The sequence below is a fragment of the Pelophylax lessonae genome (assembly GCF_965119305.1).
Source record: "Pelophylax lessonae genome assembly, chromosome: 12".
NCBI classification, from domain to species: Eukaryota; Metazoa; Chordata; class Amphibia; order Anura; family Ranidae; genus Pelophylax; species Pelophylax lessonae.
In genome coordinates, this window is record NC_138779.1 from 211,539,927 (window position 1) to 211,564,977 (window position 25,051).

Genomic DNA, 25,051 nt, shown 5'->3' on the forward strand with positions numbered 1-25,051 from the left:
TCTGTACAGAATTGCTCTAAACATCTGGTGAGAAAATGCTTGTGCTTCTGCTGGCCGCACTGCTGGGGATGGCAGGTGAGAGAGAATTAAATGCCTGCCTGACCAATGAAGGGGCCCTCGATAGACAAACCAGGTTCCCAACTGGTATGACATGTGACTGTTAAGGAAGGGAGGAAGAATGGGAAGAAAGGAAGGAAGGAAGGAAGGAAGGAAGGAAGGAAGGAAGGAAGGAAGGAAGGAAGGAAGGAAGGAAGGAAGGAAGGGATAATGAGAAACAAAGGAGGAAGGAAAATGAGGAGGAAGGAAGAGGCAAAAAATGTAAGGAAGAGAAAGAAAAGGATGAATGAAATGGAAGAGAGTGGAAAGGACAAAGAAGCAAGAGAGAAAGTTGGGAAGGAAGCAAGAAAGGGAAGTGAGAAAAGAAATGAAGTAGGAAAAGGAAGGAAGGGAGGGAGGAAGGGGGGGGAGGGAGGGATAATGAGAAGCAAAGGAGGAAGAAAAGAAAATGAGGAGGAAGTAAGATGCAAAAAAATGGAAGGAAGAGAAAGGAAAGAAGGAATGAAATGGAAGGAAGTGGAAAGGAAAAAGAAGCAAGGGAGAAAGTTGGGAAGGAAGCAAGAAAGGGAAATGAGAAAAAAAATAAAGTAGGGGAAGGAAGAAAGGAAGGGAGGAAGGGAGGGAGGGAGGGAGGGAGGAAGGAAGGAAGGGATAATGAGAAGCAAAGGAGGAAGAAAGGAAAATGAGGAGGAAGGAAAGGCAAAAAAATGGAAGGAAGAGAAAGGAAAGGATGAATGAAATGGAAGGAAGTGGAAGGAAAAAGAAGCAAGGCTTAAAGCTGGGAAGGAAGCAAGTAAGGGAAATTAGAAAAGAAATGAAGTAGGGGAAGGAAGGAAGGAAGGAAGGAAGGAAGGAAGGAAGGAAGGAAGGAAGGAAGGAAGGAAGGAAGGAAGGAAGGAAGGAAGGAAGGAAGGAAGGAAGGAAGGAAGGAAAGAAAGAAAGGAAAGGAAAAGAAAGGAAATGAAAGAAAGGAAAGGAAAGTGAGAAGAAGTAGAGGACAAAAGAAAAACGAGGAGGAAGAAAGAAACATAAAATGGAAGGAAAATAAAGTGGAAGCTAAAAGAAGCAAGGGAGAAAGTTGAGAAAGGAAACAAAAAAGGGAATTGAGAAAAAAAATTAGGCAGGGGAAGGAAGGAACGAAGGAAGGAAGGAAGACAATGGAGAGAAGAAAGAAGGAGAGGATGAAAGAGAAAGAAAAGTTGGAAGGCAGAAAGGAAATACAAATAACAGGAGGAAGAAAGAGGGGGAGAAAAGGACTGAAATTAATGGATGGATGGAAAGAAGGAATGAATACAAGGGGTGAAAAAAGACAGGGACAAGAACAAAGAGGGCAAAAAAGAAAGGAAAGCAGGAAGGAAAGGGAAAGAGAAAAGGAGGAAGAAAGAAAGAAAGAAAGAGAGAAAGAAAGAAAGAAAGAAAGAAAGAAAGAAAGAAAGAAAGAAAGAAAGAAAGAAAGAGGGGAAGGACGGAAGAGGACTGTAATGGATGGACGGAAGGGAGGAAGGAAATTAAGGAAAATTAAAAGAAAGAAAATAAAAGGAAGAAAGGAGTGATTTGATTTTGTAGATGATTTTCCTTTTAAAGTCAGTATAGCATTATATTTTCATACAGCCCTCAAGTCCCTTTAGTTCTGGTAGACTCCTGGTTAGTTGTCCAGCATTGTTTTTGAGCCTTTTCTTTTTCTACTCTATTTCCTTCAGGTGAATCCTCCTCCATTGGACGGATCATAGGGGGAGAAGAATGTGTCCTGCACTCTCAGCCATGGCAGGCAGCTCTGTATTACTTTGACATGTTTATCTGTGGCGGGATCCTTATAAATGAGAATTGGGTACTGACGGCGGCTCACTGCAAAATGCCGTAAGTACTCAATGTTTTTCTCTTTGTATAAAATGTGAATTAGCACTCTGCTCAAATAGTTTTCTAGTTGTAAATAGAGTGAAGAAGCGTTAGAACCTCTTCCAGATTTTTCTTTTGCCTGAGTCTCTTTTAGAGAAGTTTCAAATCCCTGATCTTGTGCCACTTGGAAAGGGAAGTAAGGGCGGAATGATGCCTGACAACAATCAAAACACCTTTTGGGATCTCATAGGGGGGTTTCCTGATCCCAGGTATTGGTGCCTTCTAGGATAGAAAGAAAGATAAAATCTTCACAATGGGTGACACAGACAGCAGTAAAACCCTATAGAGGTTCTAACCCTCCCCCTTTCTGAAAAAAAAAGAATACAATTTCAGCACAGGTTCAATATTCTAAGTACACAAAATTGCTACCATTAAGCTGAGTCTTTGGGTGAAACACATCAGAGGAACTTGTCTTAGGTGGGACTTAATGTTTTTCTAGACCAGTCATCACTAAATGATGGACTACAGTCTGGACCTGGACGGAGTGACTGTCCTATACGGGCCACCAGTCAGCCAGTTCCTCCCTCCTCTGCAGTGATTCATTGCTATAACTACCAACTTCCTAACAACCAATGACATGATGTATGAGGGCATTCTGAAAGGGAAGGCTTGATAAAAGGGGACACTCTGATTGGGACATCTGATGTAAGGGTGCACTCTGATGGGAACACCTAATGTAAGGGGGCATCATTATTGGGGAACTCTGCTGGGAACACTTGATGAAAGGAGACACTCCAATGAGAACATATGATGTAAGGGGGTACCTAATGTAAGGGGACACTTTGATTGGGACATCTAAGGTAATGGGGCCTCTGGTGGGGACACCTAACGTAATAGAGCATCTTGATGAGGAAACCTGATATAAGGGGCATCACTAAGGGGACACCTAATGTAAGCCACATCACGATGGGGCACTTGATGTAAGGAGGCACTCTAATGGCGACATCTGATGTAAGGGGGAATTCCGATTGGGACACCTGATGTAAGGGGGCACTCTTACGGGGAAACCTGATTGAAAGGGGCACTCTCATGTGGAAGCCTGATGTAGAAAAAACATGAGATTTAGATCTCATTTGGAAGGAAATTTTACTGACCAGACCTCCAGTTCTAGTCTAGACTAATTAAGCTTTTTGCAATGCATTTCAACCAGCAATTGCCACCTGCATTTTTTTAGACCTGCAATGTGGGGCATGGGACGAGTTCTTGGAATTGGCACCCAGTCTACAGGGGAAGTTGCACCCATGAGTAAGGCAGGCCATAGATTTTGCAATTTTCTTTCCTGCAACCAAAGATTGCAGGTAAGAAAAGGAGCTGTCCCTGCCAGAAGAGCACAATGATTATTGCTAGCAGCTATAGCCACTGGCAATAATCACAAATTAGAAATCCGACGTGCTGGTTGTACCCAAATAATTCAATGGATCGACTGAATGGACAATAAATTGTTTCCTGCTGAAGGAGCCAAGATTAGAACCATCTATGGCCAGCTTAAGAACTTGGGAGCAGTGTATATTTGTTTGCTACAGAATTAGTATTTTTTAGAGATGGCAGATTGAGAAAGATAGTTAAAATGTGCAAGATTTAATTGAAAATATTGGACTTTCAGTAACAGGATTATCATACTAAGCTCCTTTTTTAATTCTGTTGAATGAAAACTTATACTTAGGTTAATACTTTCTAATTGATTTCAGACACAACTTGACCCACATATGACTTTGTCTTTTTAGGAGTATTGAGATATGTCTGGGGGATCATAATCGCTCATTGAATGAAGGAACTGAACAGTGGCGATTTGCTGCTAAGATTTGTAAACACACCAGCTATAACAACATCACCTACGACAATGATATTATGCTCCTGAAAATTAATTTACCAGTTGAGATTAATGACTATGTAAAACTTATCACCTTGCCCACTGAGCCAGTGGCAGACAACACCATTTGTATCATTTCAGGATGGGGATCCACCACTTCTCCAGGAGGTAATCTGTTTGATAGATTAAAAGATTACTTGATCTAAAAGTGAATTTTCTACCTGTTGGGTTTGGGCCTTCTTTTGTCCCTAGGGAGTAAAATGAGTTACCCTTTCCATGATTCTTGGCTTTTTCAACCAGCTGATTTTGGAGTTTGCATAAAGTGAGACTTTAAAATAAGTAGAATTGCTAGTGATATTGATAATATTGGGTATGTAATTGTAGATACAGAGGTCAGACATTTTCAAATCCATTTTCTATTTTTCCTTAAGGAGCTTTCGATCTTCATCATAAATTCTGGACAACCACCGTCCACTCCCTTGGGTTCAGGTTGAGTCATCGTAGCCTATTGTAAATTTATCTTGTATGTAGACAAGGCAGGACAGGGGAGTACAGTAACCCTAGGGCCCAACCGCCGAAGGGCCCAATTATTTAGAGTAAGATAATGAATGATAGTGTGAAAGTTCCATATTTAATTGGCCCAGATGAAGACCTTCACCAATTAGCAGTGGCCCTGTGACGTTTTCCTTTCAACATCGTCAAGAAAATGTCTAACGTTCTGTCGCTGTGTCTATAAATACTTTATAAACATATGAATTCTGTGTTTCTCAGCAACATATTCAGATGTCCTTAAGTGCCTGAACGTCACAACAGTGCCTGCAAGTGACTGCCAGGGATTTTACGAAGATGATCCAATAACGGACAACATGCTGTGTGCTGGAAACCTTGAAGGCGGGGAAGACTCTTGTCAGGTTTTTAAATTTAAAAAGAGCATGGCCCACCTCCTAAAGATACCAGCACAGCACACCAGGTGTATGGGTTACATACAATATATGGTATCCTAGCCGTAAGATGGCCATGAGTCTGCTGGTCCTCTGCCATGTTTTTTCCAGCTCATTACCTCTTTAGCCTTGGGTGGAGGCTAAATGGTGGCCACAAAAAGAGCTCACTTTAGAAAACATAAACCTGCCACATAATTGACTCTATGTTATCTGTACTTGGGAATATTGGGGTTTATGTGCAACTAACTCGCCAAGTTGCTACTGCAGCCATGTGCATTGCTAAAGGGGTTTACTAAATTAACTGAGGGAATGATTGTGATAGGAGGTCTACATGATTGAAGCTCTCAAGCTATGGAAGCATCAACAGCACCTCTGGTGTGCAGAGCTTGTCTCTTTCTAGGTTTGGCGCAACTGCTTTTTTAATTTATGAAAAAAAAATGTTCTGAACCCTGAAAATACAAATTGTCCAAATTAATTGAGTGAACTGCTGATTGGGCAGATTTTTACTACCTCTATTTGTGAATGTAAAGTGTTTTAATTATATTTTCCTCCTTTATTATTTTGAGGAATAAAAAATAGTTTACTTATACTTTAACCGCTCCTGGACCGCCCGCCGCAGATATACTGCGGCAGGCTCCCCCTCCTGTGCAAACCGACGTAGGGCTACGTTGGTCGCGCACCTGCAGCTAGGGGGCGAGCGTGCTCTCCCGCCCCCACTCGGCAGCGGGGACTCTGATGCACGGGGCAGGCGGCTCCGATTGCCGCCTGACGCCTGCGATCGCTCCCCGCTTAGAGAGAAGGACGGTCAGCTGTTGTAAACACAGCCGACCGTTGTTCTCTCTGGAATGAGTGCCTGTGATCCTTCTATATAGGATAACAGGTCTCTATGATCATTTCACAAGCCTCGCTCCCATACAGTTAGAATCACTCCCCTAGACTCACATTTAACCCCTTGATCACCCACTGTGTTAACCCCTTCCCTGCCAGTGTCATTATTACAGTAACAGTGCATATTTTTAGCACTGATTACTGTAGTAATGTCACTGGTCCCCCCAAGAATGTCAGTTAGGGGTCCGATCTGTCCGCCGCAATGTCGCAGTCCCGCTAAAAATCACAGATCGCCGCCATTACTAGTAAAAAAAAAACAATAAAATCTTTCCTGTAGTTAGTAGACGCGATAACTTTTGCGCAAACCAAAATCAAAATACGCTTATTGCGATTTTTTTTTACCAAAAATATGTAGCAGAAAACAAATTGGCCTAAAATGTCAAAAAAATTTGATTTTTTTCATTTTTTTGGGGGGGAATGTTATATAGAAGAAAATGAAAAATGTTTTTTTTTCAGAATTGTCGCTCTTTTTTTGTTTATAGCGCAAAAACCAAAAATCGCACAGGTGACCGTGCAATTGTCCGTTAAAGTAACGCAGTGCCGAATCACAAAAAATGGCATAGGGGCAAATCCTTCCAGGTCCAGACGTGGTTAAAATGCTTTACAATTTTCAGCCAGCAGGAGAGATGATAGCCTAATTTTCTCACGCATTTTACCAGGCCATTCTTAGTTGCTATGCTGAAAACACGTTGTTTTCAGCGCTTAATATCACAAGATCACATCACAGACATGTCTGAATAACTCAAAGTGATTCATACTTTCTCCCTGCACATCTTTACCTGCCTTGTTAATGCAGGGCCATATAAAGATTCAATTAGAGAGAGACAATATGAAAGCAAACCATCTTTGCATGGAAACCCATAATCCTCTATGACATTGTCATGGGTGTTGTCATGGGTTCTAATTTTTTTTTTGGGGGGGGGGGGGGAATAAAGCATTTGTATAATTATAAAAATATGAAAACATCAGACTAAAAACAAATCTAAAAACAAAGATTCACCTAAAAAATGCAGGGATATTTAGAGATTCAATTAAGGAGAAACAGTCTGAAAGCAAACCACTTCTGCTTGGAAACCCATATTGCCTAATGACATTGTTATGGGTGCACCTACTATTTTGTTTCCTAAAATAAACATTTTATACAAATATAAAAAAAATGATTAAACATCAGTTTAAAAACAAATTTACACCTAAAATAACCCCTCAAAAAAAGTTTTAATTAATACACCATTGCTCCACTGTAATATTTTAAGTTATTAAGTTATTATTACCCGAGTCCGTCTTTGTCCAGCGATGCTGCAGGAGTGTCCAAGCTGCCTGGGACTCCCCTCCTCATTGGCTGAGACAGCAGCGCAGCACAATCGCCTCCCATCATATTTTTTTAGAGAGGGCAGATTGTTTCCTGCTGAAGCAGCTGAGATTTAGACCATCTATGAACAGCTGACGTACTTGGGAGCAGTGTATATTTGTTTGCTACAGAATCAGTATTTTTTTTAGAGATGGCAGATTGAGAAAGATAGTTAAAATGTACAAAATTTTATTGAAAATAATGGACTTTCCAGTAACAGGATTATCATACCAAGCTCTTTTTTAAATCTGTTGAGTAAAAACTTCTATTTAGGTTAATAATTTCTAATTGATTTCAGGCACAACTTGACCCACATATGACTTTGGTTTTTGAGGAGTATTCGGATATGTCTGGGGGATCATAATCGCACGTTCAATGAAGGAACCGAACAGTGGCGATATGTTAAGATGTGTAAGTGGGGCCGGGTCACGGCTCCATATCTGAACGGACACAGGGAGCTGTGACTCGGCTTGGGTGCCCCCATAGCAAGCTGCTTGCTGTGGGGGCACTCAACAGGAGGGAGGGGAAAGGAGAGCCGAAGTGGGACCCGAGAAGAGGAGGATCCATGCTGCTCTGTGCAAAACCAACTGCACAGAGCAGGTAAGAGCCGGTTCACATTAGCGTGACTTGTCCATTGACCGCTACAGGACCCGTTCTAATAGGAGCGACACTAAGTCGCTCCGACTTAGAAAAAGGGTCCTGTACTATTTTGGGGCGACCTCGGAGCGACTTGCATAGACTTCCATTATGTGAAGTCCCTGCAAGTCACTCCGAAGTCGTGGTGCAATGTAATGCTCAAGTCGCCCCTGAAGTAGTAAGGAGTCGTGTCGTGCTAATGTGAACCGGCTCTAAGTATAAAATGTTTGTTATTAAAAAAAACAAAAAAAAAACAAAAAAAAACGAGACTTTACAATCACTTTATTTTTGAACCCACCATGTGGAAACTGTGCAGCCACATAGTTGCACACAGAAAGCATTCAAACACCCTTGTATATATTGTGGAAAGCACATAAATGGAAACTTTTAAATTGTCAATCCACTTCAAAACCAATATTTATCTATGGCTGTAGTCTTGTATATTGAACCACTTTCTTACAATCTGCGAAACTCTCTCAGAAACTCCACACCCTCGGCTGCAATATTTAACATAATGCAACAAGTAGAGTGAAGCTCCCTCATATCTGTTGCAACAGGTGGGTCAAAAGAAGCTAATGGGTGTTTAAATTACCAACACTCACACAGCTAAAGCCCCGCACACACGCGTCGAAAATTGGCAGGGAATTTTCGGCCAGCGTCCGATCTGCCGATTTTCGGCTTGTTAGTATGATGCTTCCGACAACCGACTCCGACTTTACGGCCAAAAAAAATCTGGTGTGCAGAATATAAAATTTTTGTTGGCCGTCAACACAACGGCCGATTTTTCGTGCAGTCAGTACAGATTTCGACAGGGAAAAATCTGATGAGCAAGTCTGGGCATGCTCAGTGAAGAAAGAACACAAAAAAAGCAACCCAACACATGACATCACTTCTGAAGTAGAATTTTGTTGGGTGAGAAAATTCGTGTGCAGTCTAGGCACATTCCAACCAACAAAACACCACTCTGGACAAAAGACGGACGATCGGTCAAGCGATAATCGTTGCGTGTGTACGGGGCTTCAGATTATCATACCAATTTGAAGTGGGGTGGCTGCCTCACTCTCTTTAAAAAAATAAATAAAAAATAGCCAAGCTTGTGGGTTACAATAGAACAATAAAAACTTTCTTACAAGCTCAACTCCAGCCAAATCTGTCCATTTTGGAAAGAACAGGAAATGGTTAGAAATTCTGCATTTTTACTTCAAGGCCAGCGATTCCAGCTAAAGAGATTCCATATCATCTTAGGAGATCCTTTATTGCCTACATCTGCGTTGTTCCTCATGTATTTTGTTTCTTTGTAGGGTGACTCAGGAGGTCCACTGGTATGCAACTCATTCTTACAAGGAATCACATCTTGGGGAGAGCCGGTATGTGGACAGCCAAACAAGCCAGGAGTCTACACCAAAGTGTTTAATTACATTAATTGGATACATTATATAATCGAGAACGAGCCCTCGGAGATCTGCCTTGAAGCAGCTCACTTTTAGGAGGAATTTGCTGATAATAGATTGCAAAGTCTATTGGAAAAAAACCCTCAAAAAACATGTTATGTTCTCTATATGGTCCTTGTCTGGTGAACTACCAAATGTAAAACTGCTATGAGATATAATGGTATAAATAAAGAAAATAATTATAAAAAACTAGAAACTAGTGGGTGTGCTGCCACATTATTTGACCTTATATCACAGAGTGAAAACTGCATTATTCTCAAATGACATTAATGAACAAAGCAGAAACTCTCCTGTTTTTGTTTTTTTTCTCTTTTGGAATATGTTTTAAACTTAGAATTAAAATTTGTAAAAAAAAAAAAAAAACTCTCCTGTGAGACACACAAAGCACCAAGTATATTTTGTTATAGATGAAAATGAGATTAGAGGAATACTGAGTCACAATATTCCACCAATCATTTGCATATCGGACTCTTTTGCATATGGGACGCGTTTGCTGCCTAAACATTTTTATATTTTGTTATAGAGTTGCGCTAAGCCCAAAACAGAAAATGAGTGAATATAGAAAAATAATCAAAATTAGAAATTGAAAATGACAAAAGAAAGTCCAAATGTGATTAAACAATATCCTTCAAAAGTGAATACACCATCCGTCACCAGAAAGGGTACGTAAACCTTAGCAAATGCCTCTACCTTATAAATTGCTTGCTTACCAGCTTATGTTGGCCTCCTATTACGAAAGGTCAATCTCCCCTATTGCTCAAATCGAGCCAGGGCCTCCAATCTATCCAAGCGAACTTGAGATTAGGTAGGGAAACCCACCACTTGAAAGGAAAAAAATAAAGCTTGCCGTAGTATAAAGACCTTTAAACATTTACTAAAAATAAAAAAGATTGCACTTACAACACAGCACTTAAAATGCGCATGAAAGTAATAAGCCGGCCGGCTCCGTGTAGAAGCCCATCCTTCTGGGATTAGTGTAGCATGGTGACGTCGCTCCACCCAACGCATTTTGTCACACATGACGTCGTCCTGGGGCCCTGGGGCATTATTTGACCTGTACTTCCTCCTCAACATTATCAATGTCACTAACCAGATTAAACTTAAAGCTGATGTCCAAATCTAAATAAACATATATATATATATATATATATATAAACCAAAAAAGAGAGCAGCACTCACGGGTCTTGAAAGGTGAATGCACAATGACGGTTTTAATCAACGTTTCGATGAGGCACAGACTCGTCTTCCTCAGGAGCTTAAATTAAAACCATCATTGTGCATTCACCTTTCAAGACCTATGAGTGCCTCTCTCTTTTATGGTTTATATAGGATGAGGTCTCTGTTGTGCACCCGGGCCCATTTTTTATCCCTGATTTGTGTGCGGTGGCAGCCATTGGATATGCAAAGTGCTTCCTTAATGGCACCCATGCACCTCCTGTATTCACATTGCAGCAGGGTAGCTGCTTGGCGTTGAAGCTAGTGGAAATCAATGGAGTAGCAGTGCCTACTACAGTGATTTCCAGCTTCTACTGAGGACGGCACAGGTATACCAAGCGGGCCAATGTAACCATATAAAAGAAGTTTCTATTAGGGTTGTAGAGTAACTAGAAATGATGCCATAATATACCTGTAAGATATTGTGATGCTCATTATTATTGCTACTACAACTATTATTTTAATTTTTCCTACTACTACACCACCACTTGCTTGCTGTGACAGTCGAAGGGGTGGGGGGGACGTACAACTTACGCTAAGACCCTGAGATATGAGATGCTGAAAAAACTTGAGGAGCCACTGAGGACTTAGCTGTAAATGAAGGTTAAAGGTTCCCTGCATTGTCGCTCCTCCTCTTCCCTGACAATGTCTATCCACAGCACAGGTCTCTAGTAAATTACTGACTATGCAGACTCTTCAGCTAACTGTCCTTGATTTAGACATACCTTAGGCCAGTGATGGCAAACCTTGGCACCCCAGATGTTTTGGAACTACATTTCCTATGATGCTTAACTACACTGCAGAGTGCATGAGCATCACGGGAAATGTAGTTCTAAAACATCTGGGTTGCCAAGGTTCACCATCACTGCCTTAGGTCAATGACAGTAGGGATGATATTGGGGGCCTCAACATTGCTATGAGGGTCCATGATCAGTACTTATGCCCCTAGTCGGGCAACAAGGATTTTGGGAAGTCAGTGAGGGCAGCCTCTATACTATGTCAGTAGGGATGTCACGGGTAGTGTATTGTTGTGGAAAACACTATCCTTGAGTATGTTAACCTGAGAAAACAACAGGTGTACAGATGAATGGAACTATGCCACCTTCTTTCCAAAATCTGGCTATTAGCCTTCAAGATAAAAAAAACCAACAGGTGAAAGTAGAAATGTGTCCAGATTTTTACTACGGGAGATTTGAAAGTCACAAAGCTTACTGGCATACCATTTAACCACTTAAGCCCCGGAAGATTTTACCCCCATTCCGACCAGGGGTTTTTTTGCGATTCGGCACTGCGTGACTTTAACGGACAATTGCGCGGTCGTGCGACCCTGTACCCAAATGAAATTGACGTCCTTTTTTTTCCCACAAACAGAGCTTTCTTTAGGTGGTATTTGATCACCAATGCGATTTTTTTGATCATGCGCTATAAACAAAAAAAGAGCGACAATCTTGCAAAAATAACAATATTTTTCACATTTTTTTATTTGAAATTCCCCCCCCCCCCCCAAAAATGTAAAAATCAAAATTTTTTAACATTTTAGGCCAATTTGTTTTCTGCTACATATGTTTGGTAAAAAAAATCGCAAAAAGCGTATTTTGATTGGTTTGCGCAAAAGTTATTGCGTTTACTAACTAAGGGAAAGATTTTTGTCATTTTTAGTGTTTTTTTTTTAACGAGTAATGGCGGTGATCTGCAATTTTTTTGCGGTACTGCGACATTGTGGCGGACAGATCGGACCCATGACTGACATTTTTGACACTTTTGGGGTACCAGTGACATTACTACAGTAATCAGTGCTATACATATGCACTGTTACTGTAAAAATTACACTGGGATTGAAGGGGTTAACTTTATTGGAGAAGGAGGGGTTAAGTGTGTCCCTAGGGGCGTGTTTCTTACTGTGATTGGATGTGGCTTTGTGTGTAACAGCACAGATCAACGGTCCTACATAGCAGGACCAAGTGATCAATGCTTTTACACAGGGGAGAATGACAGGCGGCTTTGTTTACATTAGCCGCCGGCCTTTCTCCCTCTCCACCCGACGATCGCGAGTGACCGGCGCACATCGGGTCCGCCGGTCACACGCGCCGGCTTCTTGGGGTACGAGCGGGGACGGGAGCGCGCCTCCGGCGGCGCGCGCTCGCCCCCTATTCGCTCCCAGGCTAGTGACGTACCGGTACGTCACTTTGCCTGGGAGGGGCTGACCGCAGCCGTATATAGTCGGGCGGCAGTCGGCAAGTGGTTAAAGTTCATGTGCATGTAAAGGCAGGCGTCCCAATACATTTGACAATATAGTGTATATCTGATGACAGGTTCATTTTAGGAGACTGCACACCGATCAAGCTTGTTCATAAGCAGATATCCAATGATTACCTACTTTGAACACATTAGCAAATCTCTGGAAGTTTATATGGAATTTATTGTTTGATGAACTATTTATCTCAGCTGATGAAGCAAAGATAATAAAGTTTACTTTAGCACATTCCGTTACTACTTCAACAGTAACAATAAAGAATTGCCCAATAGATTTAGGGGAATGGAGGGTCACTTAGAAGGTATGGCTCCATTTGGTACATTACCTCAGTATATGCTTAGGAAAGATTCATAAACATAACAAGGAAATTTTAATTTTCTGTAGTGTATTTTTACGGGAGGTTAATCTTCGAGTCACAATGGGTTGTGACATACACTGATTACGTGTTGTTCTCTGTGTACTGTACAGTTACTGCGCACACAACTTATAAACGCCAACTTTCTTCATAATCGACAGTCTTCTGAAGCTCGGGTTGATCAGGTTAATAATTGACTCTTTAATCCAAGTCCTGGAAGAAGGACCTGGCTTTGGGAACTTTTGAATACTCCAAACTTCGGCATGTTCCTCCTGATTCTTGCAGCACTGCTGGTAACAGCAGGTAAGTGGATTTAATATGACTAGACATTAAAGAACGATTAAGGTTTGGATGGTCCGAAAAAATGAAAAAAGACGTGCCGTCAACTCATTTTTTTAAATTTAGGGTGCGGTTGTTTGTTATATTCTGCTGATTGCCAAGTTCTTCCTCTATAGCAAATTCTGCTCCCACACCTTCAGCCAGATGGATAAGGGGAACGTGTTTTGGATACATAGTAAAACATAGAAAGTCTAGAGCAGAACAATACATTTTAATGTAAAATATAACAAAGTCAATGAAAGATGACACATTGTTGAAGTTTTCTGTAGGATCGCTTTTCTGTAGTCCCATCAATTCTACTCAACTACAATGTTTCTAATTAGTTTATGAAACAGTTGCCAAATTCCTCCTTGAGTTTTCTTTTTAGTTTTTGGTTCAACTAGTCACATTATATTGTGGAGTCACATGTGGAGAAGTGTAAGGTTTTGCACTTGGGGACTAAAAGCATAAAAGCACAATACACTTTGGGGGGAATCAAAAATGGAGAAAGATCTGGGAGTCCTGGTAGAGGATAGACTAAGCAATAGCATGCAATGTCAAGCGGCAGCTGCCAAAGCAGGCAGAATATTAGCATGCATAAAGAAAGGGATTCCAGAGATAAAACTATAATCCTACCACTTTATAAAACTCAGGTCCGACCACATCTGGAGTATTCTGTCCAGTTCTGGTCGCGGGTCCTCAGGAGGGATGTGTTGGAGCTGGAGAAGGTCCAGAGAAGGGCAACTAAACTAATTAGGGGATTGGAGGACCTTAATTATGAAGATGGTCTGCAATCACTTGATTTATTCTCCCTGGAGAAGAGACGCCTGAGAGGGGACATGATAGCAATTTATAAACATCTCAATGGTGATCTCAGCATAGAAAAAAAGCTATTCAGTCGGAAGGATTGCATGAGGACTCGAGGGCATACAATGCGTCTGGAGGAGAAGCGTTTTAACCTCAGGCAACGCGGGGGGTTCTTTACTGTTAGGGCTACAAGATTGTGGAATTCTCTACCACAAGAGGTGGTTTCTGCGGGAAGTATGGTGGCTTTCAAAAGACTCTTAGACTTACATCTCAAGGATCAGAACATTCAGGGCTATGTGAGATGATTACGGCCACACACACCTACACAGGTTGAACTGGATGGACTATTGTCTTTATTCAACCTCACCTACTATGTAACTATGTATTTCCTGAAAATAGCTCAGAGTTTTCACATGTCTCTTCAGGGCAAACGTAACCTTATATGTAGCGTAGCAATGTGATAGGTTGTGTAACCCTAAAATGTCCATCCACAAATGGCGCCTCCACAAGGATTTTAGAAGCGTGACAGTCAGTGGGAGGAATGCTCCTTACTCTTGTAATTATCGGGAAGAATTACCCCCTTACAGAGAGCTAAAAGGAACAATGGTCTCATTTGAAACTTATCTGAGAGGCAGAAATTGCCTATTGCGCATGGAACTCCTAGCAACCTCAGGAGGAACCCTAAACAAAAACATAAAAAGGGTGCAAATGCCTAGAGAAGGGTTTCTCAACCAGGGTTCCATGGAACCCTAGGGATCCTCCTGAGGTTGCTAGGGATTCCTTGAGCAATAGGCAATTTCTGCCTCTCAAATGGTTTCAAATGAGACCATTGTTCCTTTTAGCTATCTGTTTTTTTTTTTTCAGAATTGTCACTCTATTTTTGTTTATAGCGCTAAAAAAAAAAACAAAAAAATCGCACAGGTGATCAAATACCACCAAAAGAAAGCTCTATTTGTGGGAAAGGACATCAATTTTATATGGGTACAGCATTGCACAATCGCGCAATTGTCCATTAAAGTAACGCAGTGCCAAATCGCAAAAAATGGCCTGGTCATTAGGGGGGAAATCTTCTGGTCCAGGAGTGGTTAAACATAATGAGCCTAATATTTCCAAGTGATTCTTGTTTTTTTTTTTTCTACAGTAAATAGTCATTTTTCTGTCAAGATCATTGGTGGATACGAATGCAAAGCCAACTCCGTTCCATGGCAAGCTACCCTTCAGTACTTTGATGACCACGCATGCGGTGGAGCCCTAATAGATAAGCAATGGGTCTTGACAGCAGCACATTGTAAACTGCCGTAAGTGTAAATGAAAATACTGTGTCAGTCAGGGCTTTTGTTCTCAGAGAATTGGTGCAGGAACTCCTCCTTTCCGAGTCACCCCTCTTCTCTGCCCCTACCCACCTCCGAGCACCATTCCTTGGTTCCACCCCCTATCCACCTCCAAATACTGCCCTTTTAAAACCAAGAATCATTTTGTGGTGCTAAGTAATTTGTATGGAATATGGTAATGATAACAAGAAAAGCAGTACAATATATCCCCTGCAGCCAGTAACAATAAAGCCCCCCGTGAACAACAATAGATCCCTTAACAACATTGGACCATCCCCAACAAAATGTACTATCTGTAAACAATAGATTCCCAGCAGCAACAACAGATCTCCCACAGCCAGCATCAATAGACTCTCCGTCAGACAGCAACAATAGATCCCCCTTTAACAGTAGATCTCCCCCAGCAACAACTGACCCCCCCCAACAATATAAGACTCACCCTTAACAACAGTAAGTCCCCCATCAGCAACAACAGACCTCTTCAGCAACAACAGACCCCCCTGCAAAAATAGATCCCCTCCAGCTGGAATACATCCCCCAGCAGTCAGCATCAATAGACCCTGTAGCACACCCCAGCACCCCTTGCCATTACATACAGTCAGTGCTGGAGGTGCCGGGACTGTGTTCTCCCCAAGTTCCCGCTGAAAAAAGCCCTGGTGTTTATTTGTTTTTTTTTCCCCCAAAAATGTTATTGAAGAATAATAATAAAACATAACAGCAGATGCAAATTTGCCGAAAGATACAACAGGGTGAAATCGTAATACAAAACGCTTATGAGTTGTACATAAGATTTACAAACAGGGTATTGTTACTCATCTGGAGATTAACCTTCCTAGCGGTATTCCCTAGCGTGACTCGGGGTTAGATTTTAGAGCCAAAAGCGGTAACCCCGAGCCACACTCGGGGTACCGCTAGGAAGATCGCTGGATCCTGGAAGAGGTTTTACTTACCTTTTCTCCGGGATCCAGCGAAGAATGCGGGCGGTATGCGGCGGCGGAGCTTCCTCCCGATCGTCTGCGAGCCCCGGCTTCCGTCTCCGGCGACGTGACGTCCGCCGGGGGATGTAACCGGCAGCAAATTCAAATGTAAAACACACCAAACACACTGATACCATTCAAAATAAAATAAAATCACATTACATTGCCCCCCAGTGCCCTTTCCTGCAGTTTTACTGTACTTTTTATGTAAATATATGTATATATATATATATATATATATATATATATATATATATATATATATATATATACATATATATATATATATATATATATATATACAGTCAGTATATATATATATATATATATATATATACAGTCAGTATATATATATATATATATATATATATATATATACATACATATATATATATATATACGTAATTCTTGTGAATGAGCAGCCCAAACCAACTGTATACATTATATATATATATATATATATATATATATACATATATATATATATATACGTATATATATATAATATATGTATACATAATATATGTATACATATATATATATATAATAAATGTATACAGTTGGTTTGGGCTGCTCATTCACAAGAATTACATGCAAAATAATGGTACCGCTTTCAGCACCTAAAATCCAAAAGAATCATACCACCAGGGAGGTTAACAATAATTTTTTTTTTTTCCAAAAATTTTATTGAAGAATAATAAGAAAACATAACAGCAGATGCAATGTTTATTTGACTTTCCAAGTGATAAACTGACATTCCAGGGAACAGAAGTTGAATCATCAGGAGAAACAAACATTTTCGACTGGTCTGATTGACCAGTCACCTGACTCTCATGTGTGTACATTGCCAGGTAACCTCATGAAACCTCCTCCTGAAGATTTTCTCATATCAAATGACCTTTATGCCCATATATATGGATAACTGTAAAGAATATGTAGCTCAGGCAAAAGATGTTGGATAAATTCTTTCAGTTAGTTGTTTTGCATTTTTCCTTATTTTTTGCTGTCTTTTTTTTTGGTGAAAAAAAGTAAAATAGTGGGGCTAACAATGAGCTTCCATAACCATTGGGAGGCATTTAAAGCTTGTATGTCCCCTTAAAAACACCAAAACCACCTTAATTTTGTCTTTTACATTGACTCCAACGCACTGTGGCAAAAAGGCACAATTTTTGTAAAATTTTCAGATTTTAGTTGAAATTTCAGAGACATTACAGTGCATACGGAAAGTATTCACAGCTCTTCACTTTTTCCACATTTATTCCAAACTGGATTAAATTCATTATTTTCCTTAAAATTCTACAAACGATGCCCCATAATGACAACGTGAAAGAAGTTTGTTGGAAATCTTTGCAAATGTATTCCAATGTACATAAGTATTCACAGCCTTTGCTCAATACTTTGTTGAAGCACCTTTGGCACCAATTACAGCCTCAAGTATGCTTGGGTATGATGCTACAAGCTTGGCACACCTATTTTTGGGCAGTTTCTCCCATTCCTCTTTGCAGGACCTCTCAAGCTCCATGAGGTTGAATGGGGAATGTCGGCACACAGCCATTTTTAGATCTCTTCAGAGATAATCAATCGGGTTCAAGTCTGGGCTCTGGCAGGGCCACTCAAAGACTTTCACAGAGTTATCCCATAGCCACTCCTTTGTTATCTTGGCTGTGTGCTTAGGATCGTTTTCCTGTTGGAAGATTAACTTTCGCCCCAGTCTGAGGTCCAGAGTACTCTGGAACAGGTTTTCATCAAGGATGTCTCTGTACATTACTGCATTCATCTTTCCCTGAATATTGACTGTTCTCCCTGTTCCTGCCACTGAAAAACATCCCCACAGCATGATGCTGCCACCACCATGCTTCACTGTAGGGATTGTATTGGCCAGGTAATGAGCAGTGCCTGGTTTCCTCCAGACATGAAGCTTACCATTCAGACCAATGAGTTCAATCTGTGTTTCATCAGACCAGAGAATTTTGTTTCTCATGGTCTGAGAGTCCTTCAGCTGCCTTTTGGCAAACTCCAGGTGGGCTGTCACGTGCCTTTAACTGAGGAATGGCTTCCATCTGGCCACTCTACCATAGAGGCCTGATTGGTGAAGTGCTGCAGAGATGTTTGTTCTTCTGGATGGTTCTCCTCTCCCCACAGAGAAATGCTGGAGCTCTGTCAGAGTGACTATCGGGTTCTTGGTCACCTCTCTTACTAAGGCCCCTCTCCCCCGATCGCTCAGTTTTGCCGGGCGGCCCACTCTAGGAAGAGTCCTGGTGGTTCTGAACTTCTTCCATTTATGGATGATGGAGGCCACTGTGCTCATTGGGACCTTCAATGCTGCAGAAACTTTTCCTCAGATCTGTGCCTCGATACAATCCTGTCTTGGGGGTCTACAGACAATTCCTTGGACTTCATGGCTTGGTTTGTGCTCTGACATGCACTGTTAACTGTGGGACTTATATAGACAGGTGTGTGCCTTTGTTATCTTGGCTGTGTTCTTAGGATTGTTATCCTGTTGGAAGATAAACCTTCGCCCCAGTCTGAGGTCCATAGCACTCTGGAACAGGTTTTCATCAAGGATAGTTATTCTTCTGAAAGGTCCTCCTCTCTCTCCACAGAGAAATGCTGGTTCTCTGTCAGAGTGACCATTGGGTTCTTGGTCACCTCCCTGTCTAAGGCCCTTCTCCCTGGTCGCTCAGTTTTGCTGTGCGACCCACTCTAGGAAGAGTCCTGGTGGTTCCAAACTTCTTTCATTTACGGATAATGGAGGCCACTGTGCTCATTGGGACCTTCAATGCTGCAGAAATTTTTCTGTACCCTTCCTCAGATCTGTGCCTCGATACAATCCTGTCTTGGAGGTCTACAGACAATTCCTTGGACTTCATGGCCTGGTTTGGGCTCTGACATGCACTGTTAACTGTGGGACCTTATATAGACAGGTGTGTGCCTTTCCTAATCCTGTCCAATAAACTAAGGTTATCTCCAATCAAGTTGTAGAAACATCACAAGGATGATCAGAGGAAACAGGATGCACCTGAGCTCAATTTTGAGTGTCATGGCAAAGGCTGTAAATACTCTTGTACATGCAACTTTCTTTTATTTTTTTTTAATTTTTAATACATTTCCAAAGATTTCAAACAAACTTCTTTCACGTTGTCATTATGGGGGGATTGTTTGTAGAATTTTGAGGAAAATAAATAATTTAATCCATTGGGGAATAGGGCTATAACAAAACAAAATGTGGAAAAAGTGAAGCGCTATGAATACTTTCTGGATGCACTGTAAGACTTTCAAGTTTGCTCATCCCTACACATGCCCTACACATAATTCAGTACATTCCTCCTCTCTTTGCAACTGTCATAGCAATTAGCTTTTTAGCAGTTCATATGGTATGGGAGTGTGGACCCATGGACAACAAAAGACTTTTGTTTGGCTGCATGAGCACAAATTGAAAATATTGTAATGAGCCTTCTAATTAGTGTCATCATCTTTGTGAAAGATAGACAGGTAGGTAGATAGATAGATAGATAGATAGATAGATAGATAGATAGATAGATAGATAGATAGATAGATAGATAGATAATAGATAGATAGATAGATAGATAGATAGATAGATAGATAGATAGATAGATAGATAGATAGATAGATAGATAGATAGATAGATAGATAGATACTTGAATTAACCACATTTGCTATGTATATTTACATTCTTTTCATTGTGTGATATAGAAGCATTCAGATTCAACTTGGGGATCATAACATAAAAAATTACGAAGGAACAGAACAGTTCTCCTATGCTGATAAGATATGTCCTCACCCAAAATTTGACCAAACAACATATGCTAATGACATCATGTTGCTGAAATTGCCGGAGCCAGTCACATTAAATGCTTATGTTCAGACTATTCCTATTGGCTGCACTGCCCTGCCTGATGGAACCAGCTGTCTCGCGTCTGGATGGGGGACCACCACCAGCCCAGCAGGTAATAAGCATAAGAGTATGAACTCCACATTTACTCATATACTGTATACAGTATATATTGTATATATCATATATTGTCATGCATTAAAGCTGGCACTCAACCTTTTCGAGACTCCAAGGGGAATTTACTAAAACTGGAGAGTGCAAAATCTCGTGCAGCTCTGTATCGAAACCAATCAGCTTCCAGGTTTTATTGTCAAAGTTTAATTGAACAAGCTGAAGTTAGAAGCTGATTGGCTACCATGCACAGCTGCACCAGATTCTGAGTGCTCCAGTTTGAGTAAATCCCACCCCCGAAGTATCAGTAGGTCATTGTTCTGCATTTCTGTAGGCCATTGCCTTGGGTCCCAAAGTCTTTGTATTATGTGACCCCACATTCAGTGTGCTAGTTTTCCAGAGTCTAAGGTTTCAGTTTATTAGTTGTCTAGGAACCCAAGTGTCATAGTCTCACCAAATTTCAGTGTATTGGTCATCTGGATCCAAATTTCAGTATGCACTTCTCATGAATCCCAAATGGCAGAGTATATAAGGGTTTTTAGGAACCCGGGGTGCCAGTGGATAAATGTTCTAGGATCAGAATCAGTCTTATTGGTTCTGAGATACAATAATGGCCATGCATCAATTTTCAATCACTATTAACCAGCTTTCAATCTCAAAAACATCCAAATGAAAAAGAAAGCCTACACCAACAGTTTAGATTATTCCACTGTGTAGACAGCAACTGTTGGTGGTAGGTTACATTCATCAACTTGGCCAACTTCATAGTCAAGGGCCAGTTAAAAGTGTACAAATTGCCTGAATATTGCTTTTCATATGTCCCATGCAAACATGTTATGGTTGTGAGACAACAAGTATCATTATGTTATTCCTCTGGCTCCCCAACGTTAGTGGATAATCCTTATCGGAACTCAGTAATCATTGTAAATCATTGTTTTGAGACTGGGATAGTCAGTGTTGGATTTTTCTGAGACCCTCAGCTTTCAGTGTGGTGTTAATCTGAGACCTCTGCTATGAGTGTATCATTGTTCCATTTTTCTAAGACTTGGAGAGTCCAAATGTCACTTTCTCTAGACTTCCAGTTTGTTATTGGTTGTATTTTTGGTTTTGTTACCTCGGTGACATGGTGCTATTTTTCTAAGTCTGTTAAAAGTGACCCCCTCAATAGTTGGTCGTTTTGGATTCTATTATATTTCTAGTCCTTATGGTCCATCTTCTGCATTACTCTGCTCTTCACCATGGCCACATCCCATTTCAGCTATTACCACTACCTATTTTTTGTGAATAAACAATGTGCACCTTGCCTTCAGATAATGACAAAATGTACTCTTATATTGGATATTAGGTATTATTCTTTATTAGTGTTAGATCCCATAGATGTTTGACAAATTTTCTATATGTGCAGAAAACTATCCCCCTGCTCTGCAATGTGTATGGGTGAAGACTGCTTCTGCCTCTGCTTGCCAGAGTGCATATCCAGACGATGTGATAACAAACAACATGCTGTGTGCTGGAGTCAAGGAAGGAGGCAAGGACACCTGTCAGGTAAGAGATACCATCACACTGAAATAAAAAATATAACAAAAGCCTTCCATGTATAGATAACACTAATGTCAACATTGGTTTTCTAAAAATATTATGACCCATCTTGCTTTAATGAATATGAAGCTCTATATCCATTGATGTTAATGTCATGGAGGTCAAAAAAGAATCATTTTTATTGCCATAGACAGAGTTTATAATATACAGTATATTACCCTTAAAGGACCACAACAAAATGGCATCCATCTGCACACTGCCTCAGCATGTAGTTAAGTCTTCTTAGTAAAAAATGGCTTCAGATTGGTCTCCTACCCATGAGAAAACCCCTCTAATATGTTTCACCCAGAGACCTCTACAATTAAACCCCTACATGGTAAAACATGTTAGAGGGGGGTTTTCCCTTGGGTAGAAGACCAGAACTGAAGTAATTAATTTTATTAAGAGGAATTCACAGTGTATGGATGGGGGCCTGTTTTGCTTTGGTCTATTGAAGGTTACTTTGCAATTATAAGCAAAGAAGCTCAGACCTCCACAGTGTAATAATTTGCTTTTACTAATCAAAAATGCTTTACATACAAAACTATTACAATTATAGGCGTACAATACAAGACTGACAGACATACCTATAACAAGCAAGATGCTTAGCAAATAAGCAGAAACTATGGTCTATGCACAATAAAAGTATGCTTAAAAATACTTAACTCAGGTTTCAGTGGGTTCACGATCTCAAGAGGCAACAAGGACCCAGGCTTCTATAGCAGTTTCTGGAGATCAGGCAAAAGCGTCTTCAGGTATAGTTCCTTCTAGCTGGTAAAGACCTTCCTTGGTGTTAAGTCATTATGGAATCCTCCTGTCAGCTTATGCCTGAAGACCTTTTATTAAGAACATTACCATCCCCAAATGGGTGTGGCCCTTTCCCAATCCTTGTGTTTCAATTAGAGAAACATTCTCAAATTCTACCTCAAGATGGCACTATTGTATCATACATGCCACAGGTTATACAGTATATGTCAGAAAAGCCAAGCTATTGTTTTCTATGGTTACAGAACAATAGACTGATCCAACTGTCAGCTGGAATGCAACAATGGTATCTAAGTTACCATTGCTTGAGGACAGCCTGTGTAATTGTTACCAAGGCATTTGCTTGAGAAATATCCTTTCAAATAAACTTGATGGCTGTTTCTAAGTCTTCTCAAGTCTGAGGAAACATTTATATATATATATATATATATATATATATATATATATATATATATATATATATCTAGAGTCATCAATGTATCTGATGAGCCAGTATTCAACCCGACCAGCGCCTGAAAACTTTGTAGCCAACTGGCTGGGATAAAAGATTGGGGCATTTGAGTGGTATCAATTCTATTTACTTTTTGGTCTACTAAATATGTTACCCATAATCTCACTGAACAAAAGCGTAACAATGGGCAAAATAAAGCAGTCTGCCACTAGCATTAAGACAGCGGGAAAGAAAAACAAAAACTTCTGCGTTAAAGGATAAGTCCACCCTAAAACTAAATTCCCTGCATCTTTAGACCTCTACTCTCTAACACTAACCTATCTAGCCCCTGTAAAGAAGAAATCAGTATACTTAACTTTTTTGAAGCTGATCCAACCCTATCCAATGCTGAGCTGTCACACACAGCCTCGCTGTGGAAGCGGGTGCAGAAGACACAGCCAACAACGGAAGCCCCATAGTACCTCTATGGGTGACGTCTCTCCCCATTAATTTCAGAGCCGTTGTCGGCTGTGTCCTCTGCAGAGCTTCCACCACTGGAGATCGGGTCGGATGGGCTTCAAAAAATTTAAGTATACTGATTTCTTCTTTACAGGGCTAAATTGGTTAAAGTTTGAACCTGGAGGTCTATAGATGCAGGAATTTTAGTTTTAGGGTGGACTTTAATACTACTGACAAACTGCAACCTCAGCATAGCCAAATTAGAAGCACTAATGAATAGATTGTTCTATGTATACTGTAGGAGGTGATTCTAGCAAAGGGGTGTTGCTTTAGATACCAAAGGCTGTGTTGCCTTGTGATGGACATTGAGCCCTGGCTGTCCTCCCAGACAGGGTAGTGTTATGTGACAGTCTTGTAAATCTCAGGACAGAACGAACATAAATACAAATGCTTTGACAGCTAAAACAACTCCCATATGTGTATATACTGTATATTTCCTGTGTGTCCTAGGCTTTTTACCTGAAGTTCAGCTTTAATATTTTTAGTTCTTGTGTTCCCAAATCAGAAGATTACTTTTAGTTAACTTTCGGTCTATGTTCCTGCAGGGTGACTCTGGTGGGCCCTTGGTGTGTAATTCTAAACTCTATGGTGTCACATCCTGGGGACACATTCCATGTGGAGAACCCAATCACCCGGGAATATACACTAAAGTCTGCAATTACCTAAATTGGATCCAAGAGACCATAGCTAAGGGTGACTGTCTTCCATAAACAATGTTTCTTCAATCGGTACAGTACTTTTTAATAAAATGGTGATCTTCTGTTTAAGCTCAACCTATGGGAAGACCACCCAGGATAAGTTGACATTGCATTAAAGTCACACTTTCTATACATGAATCACAAATAAAGAACAGAGCCTCCAATGGCTTTGTGACAACAACTTTTAGGCCCAACTCTCACCTTTGTTTTGGAAAACCCTTCATGAAATGGAAGGTCAATACACAATACACAAAATTAGAGAACTAAGGACTTTTATCTTACTGTTATGGTGCCAGTGCTGTTGACCATTGTAAGTTAGAAACCCAATGAACTTTTCTGTGTCAAAAAAAATTAAAGCAATAAAATCATAGAGCAAATATATCACGTTTTTGTCATTTTTTTGCAAATATGTTGTACCGGGCACACTTAATTTAAACTTATTGGTTGAGGGCTAATGCTAACTCATAATTTAGTTTGATATATTGATGACTGTATGAGAATTTCATTTTTTGTAGACTCTACTTTTTGTAGATTTAAATCACCTACCACATATTTATGTCTGTCAAGGACCCTTAGTGCCCATTCACATCCTGACAAGTCGCGGTCCATGCAGTGCTACGGGAAGACTCAAGTCGCTGACATTCATTATATGAAGTCTGCGCAAGTCGCGCCGAAGTCGCTGTGCACGCGACTTCACAGGTCGCCCCTGAAGTCGTGCCGCGGTAGTGTGAACCGGCACTTATGGTAAGATCTCTGTGTATGTTTCCAGGCTTGCACACCTACTGTGCACATTTTGAGGAGTTCCTATACTCC

At 40.7% G+C, this 25,051-nt stretch overlaps 1 protein-coding gene across 1 annotated transcript; it reads left to right on the plus strand.

Moving 5' to 3' along the window:
* Window positions 1-24,478, plus strand: LOC309568349 (uncharacterized protein). Its single transcript, XM_082274012.1, has 10 exons — window positions 1-75; window positions 1,758-1,914; window positions 3,678-3,931; window positions 4,535-4,674; window positions 8,878-9,059; window positions 13,063-13,154; window positions 15,118-15,274; window positions 19,999-20,252; window positions 21,654-21,793; window positions 24,086-24,478. Exons 1-10 carry the CDS (start codon window positions 36-38, stop codon window positions 24,248-24,250), a joined length of 1,581 nt encoding a protein of 526 aa, XP_082130138.1. The 5' UTR covers window positions 1-35; the 3' UTR covers window positions 24,251-24,478.
* The last annotated feature ends 573 nt before the right edge of the window (window positions 24,479-25,051 follow it).

What these genes read in the sequence shown, in the direction of transcription:
- LOC309568349 (XM_082274012.1), top strand. Translation starts at nt 36, where the DNA reads ATGCTTGTGCTTCTGCTGGCCGCACTGCTGGGGATGGCAG. An exon ending in GCGGGGAAGACTCTTGTCAG is followed by an intron (nt 4,675 to 8,877) that starts GTTTTTAAATTT and finishes GTTTCTTTGTAG; the next exon opens with GGTGACTCAGGAGGTCCACT. An exon ending in TGCCTTGAAGCAGCTCACTT is followed by an intron (nt 9,060 to 13,062) that starts TTAGGAGGAATT and finishes CTTTAATCCAAG; the next exon opens with TCCTGGAAGAAGGACCTGGC.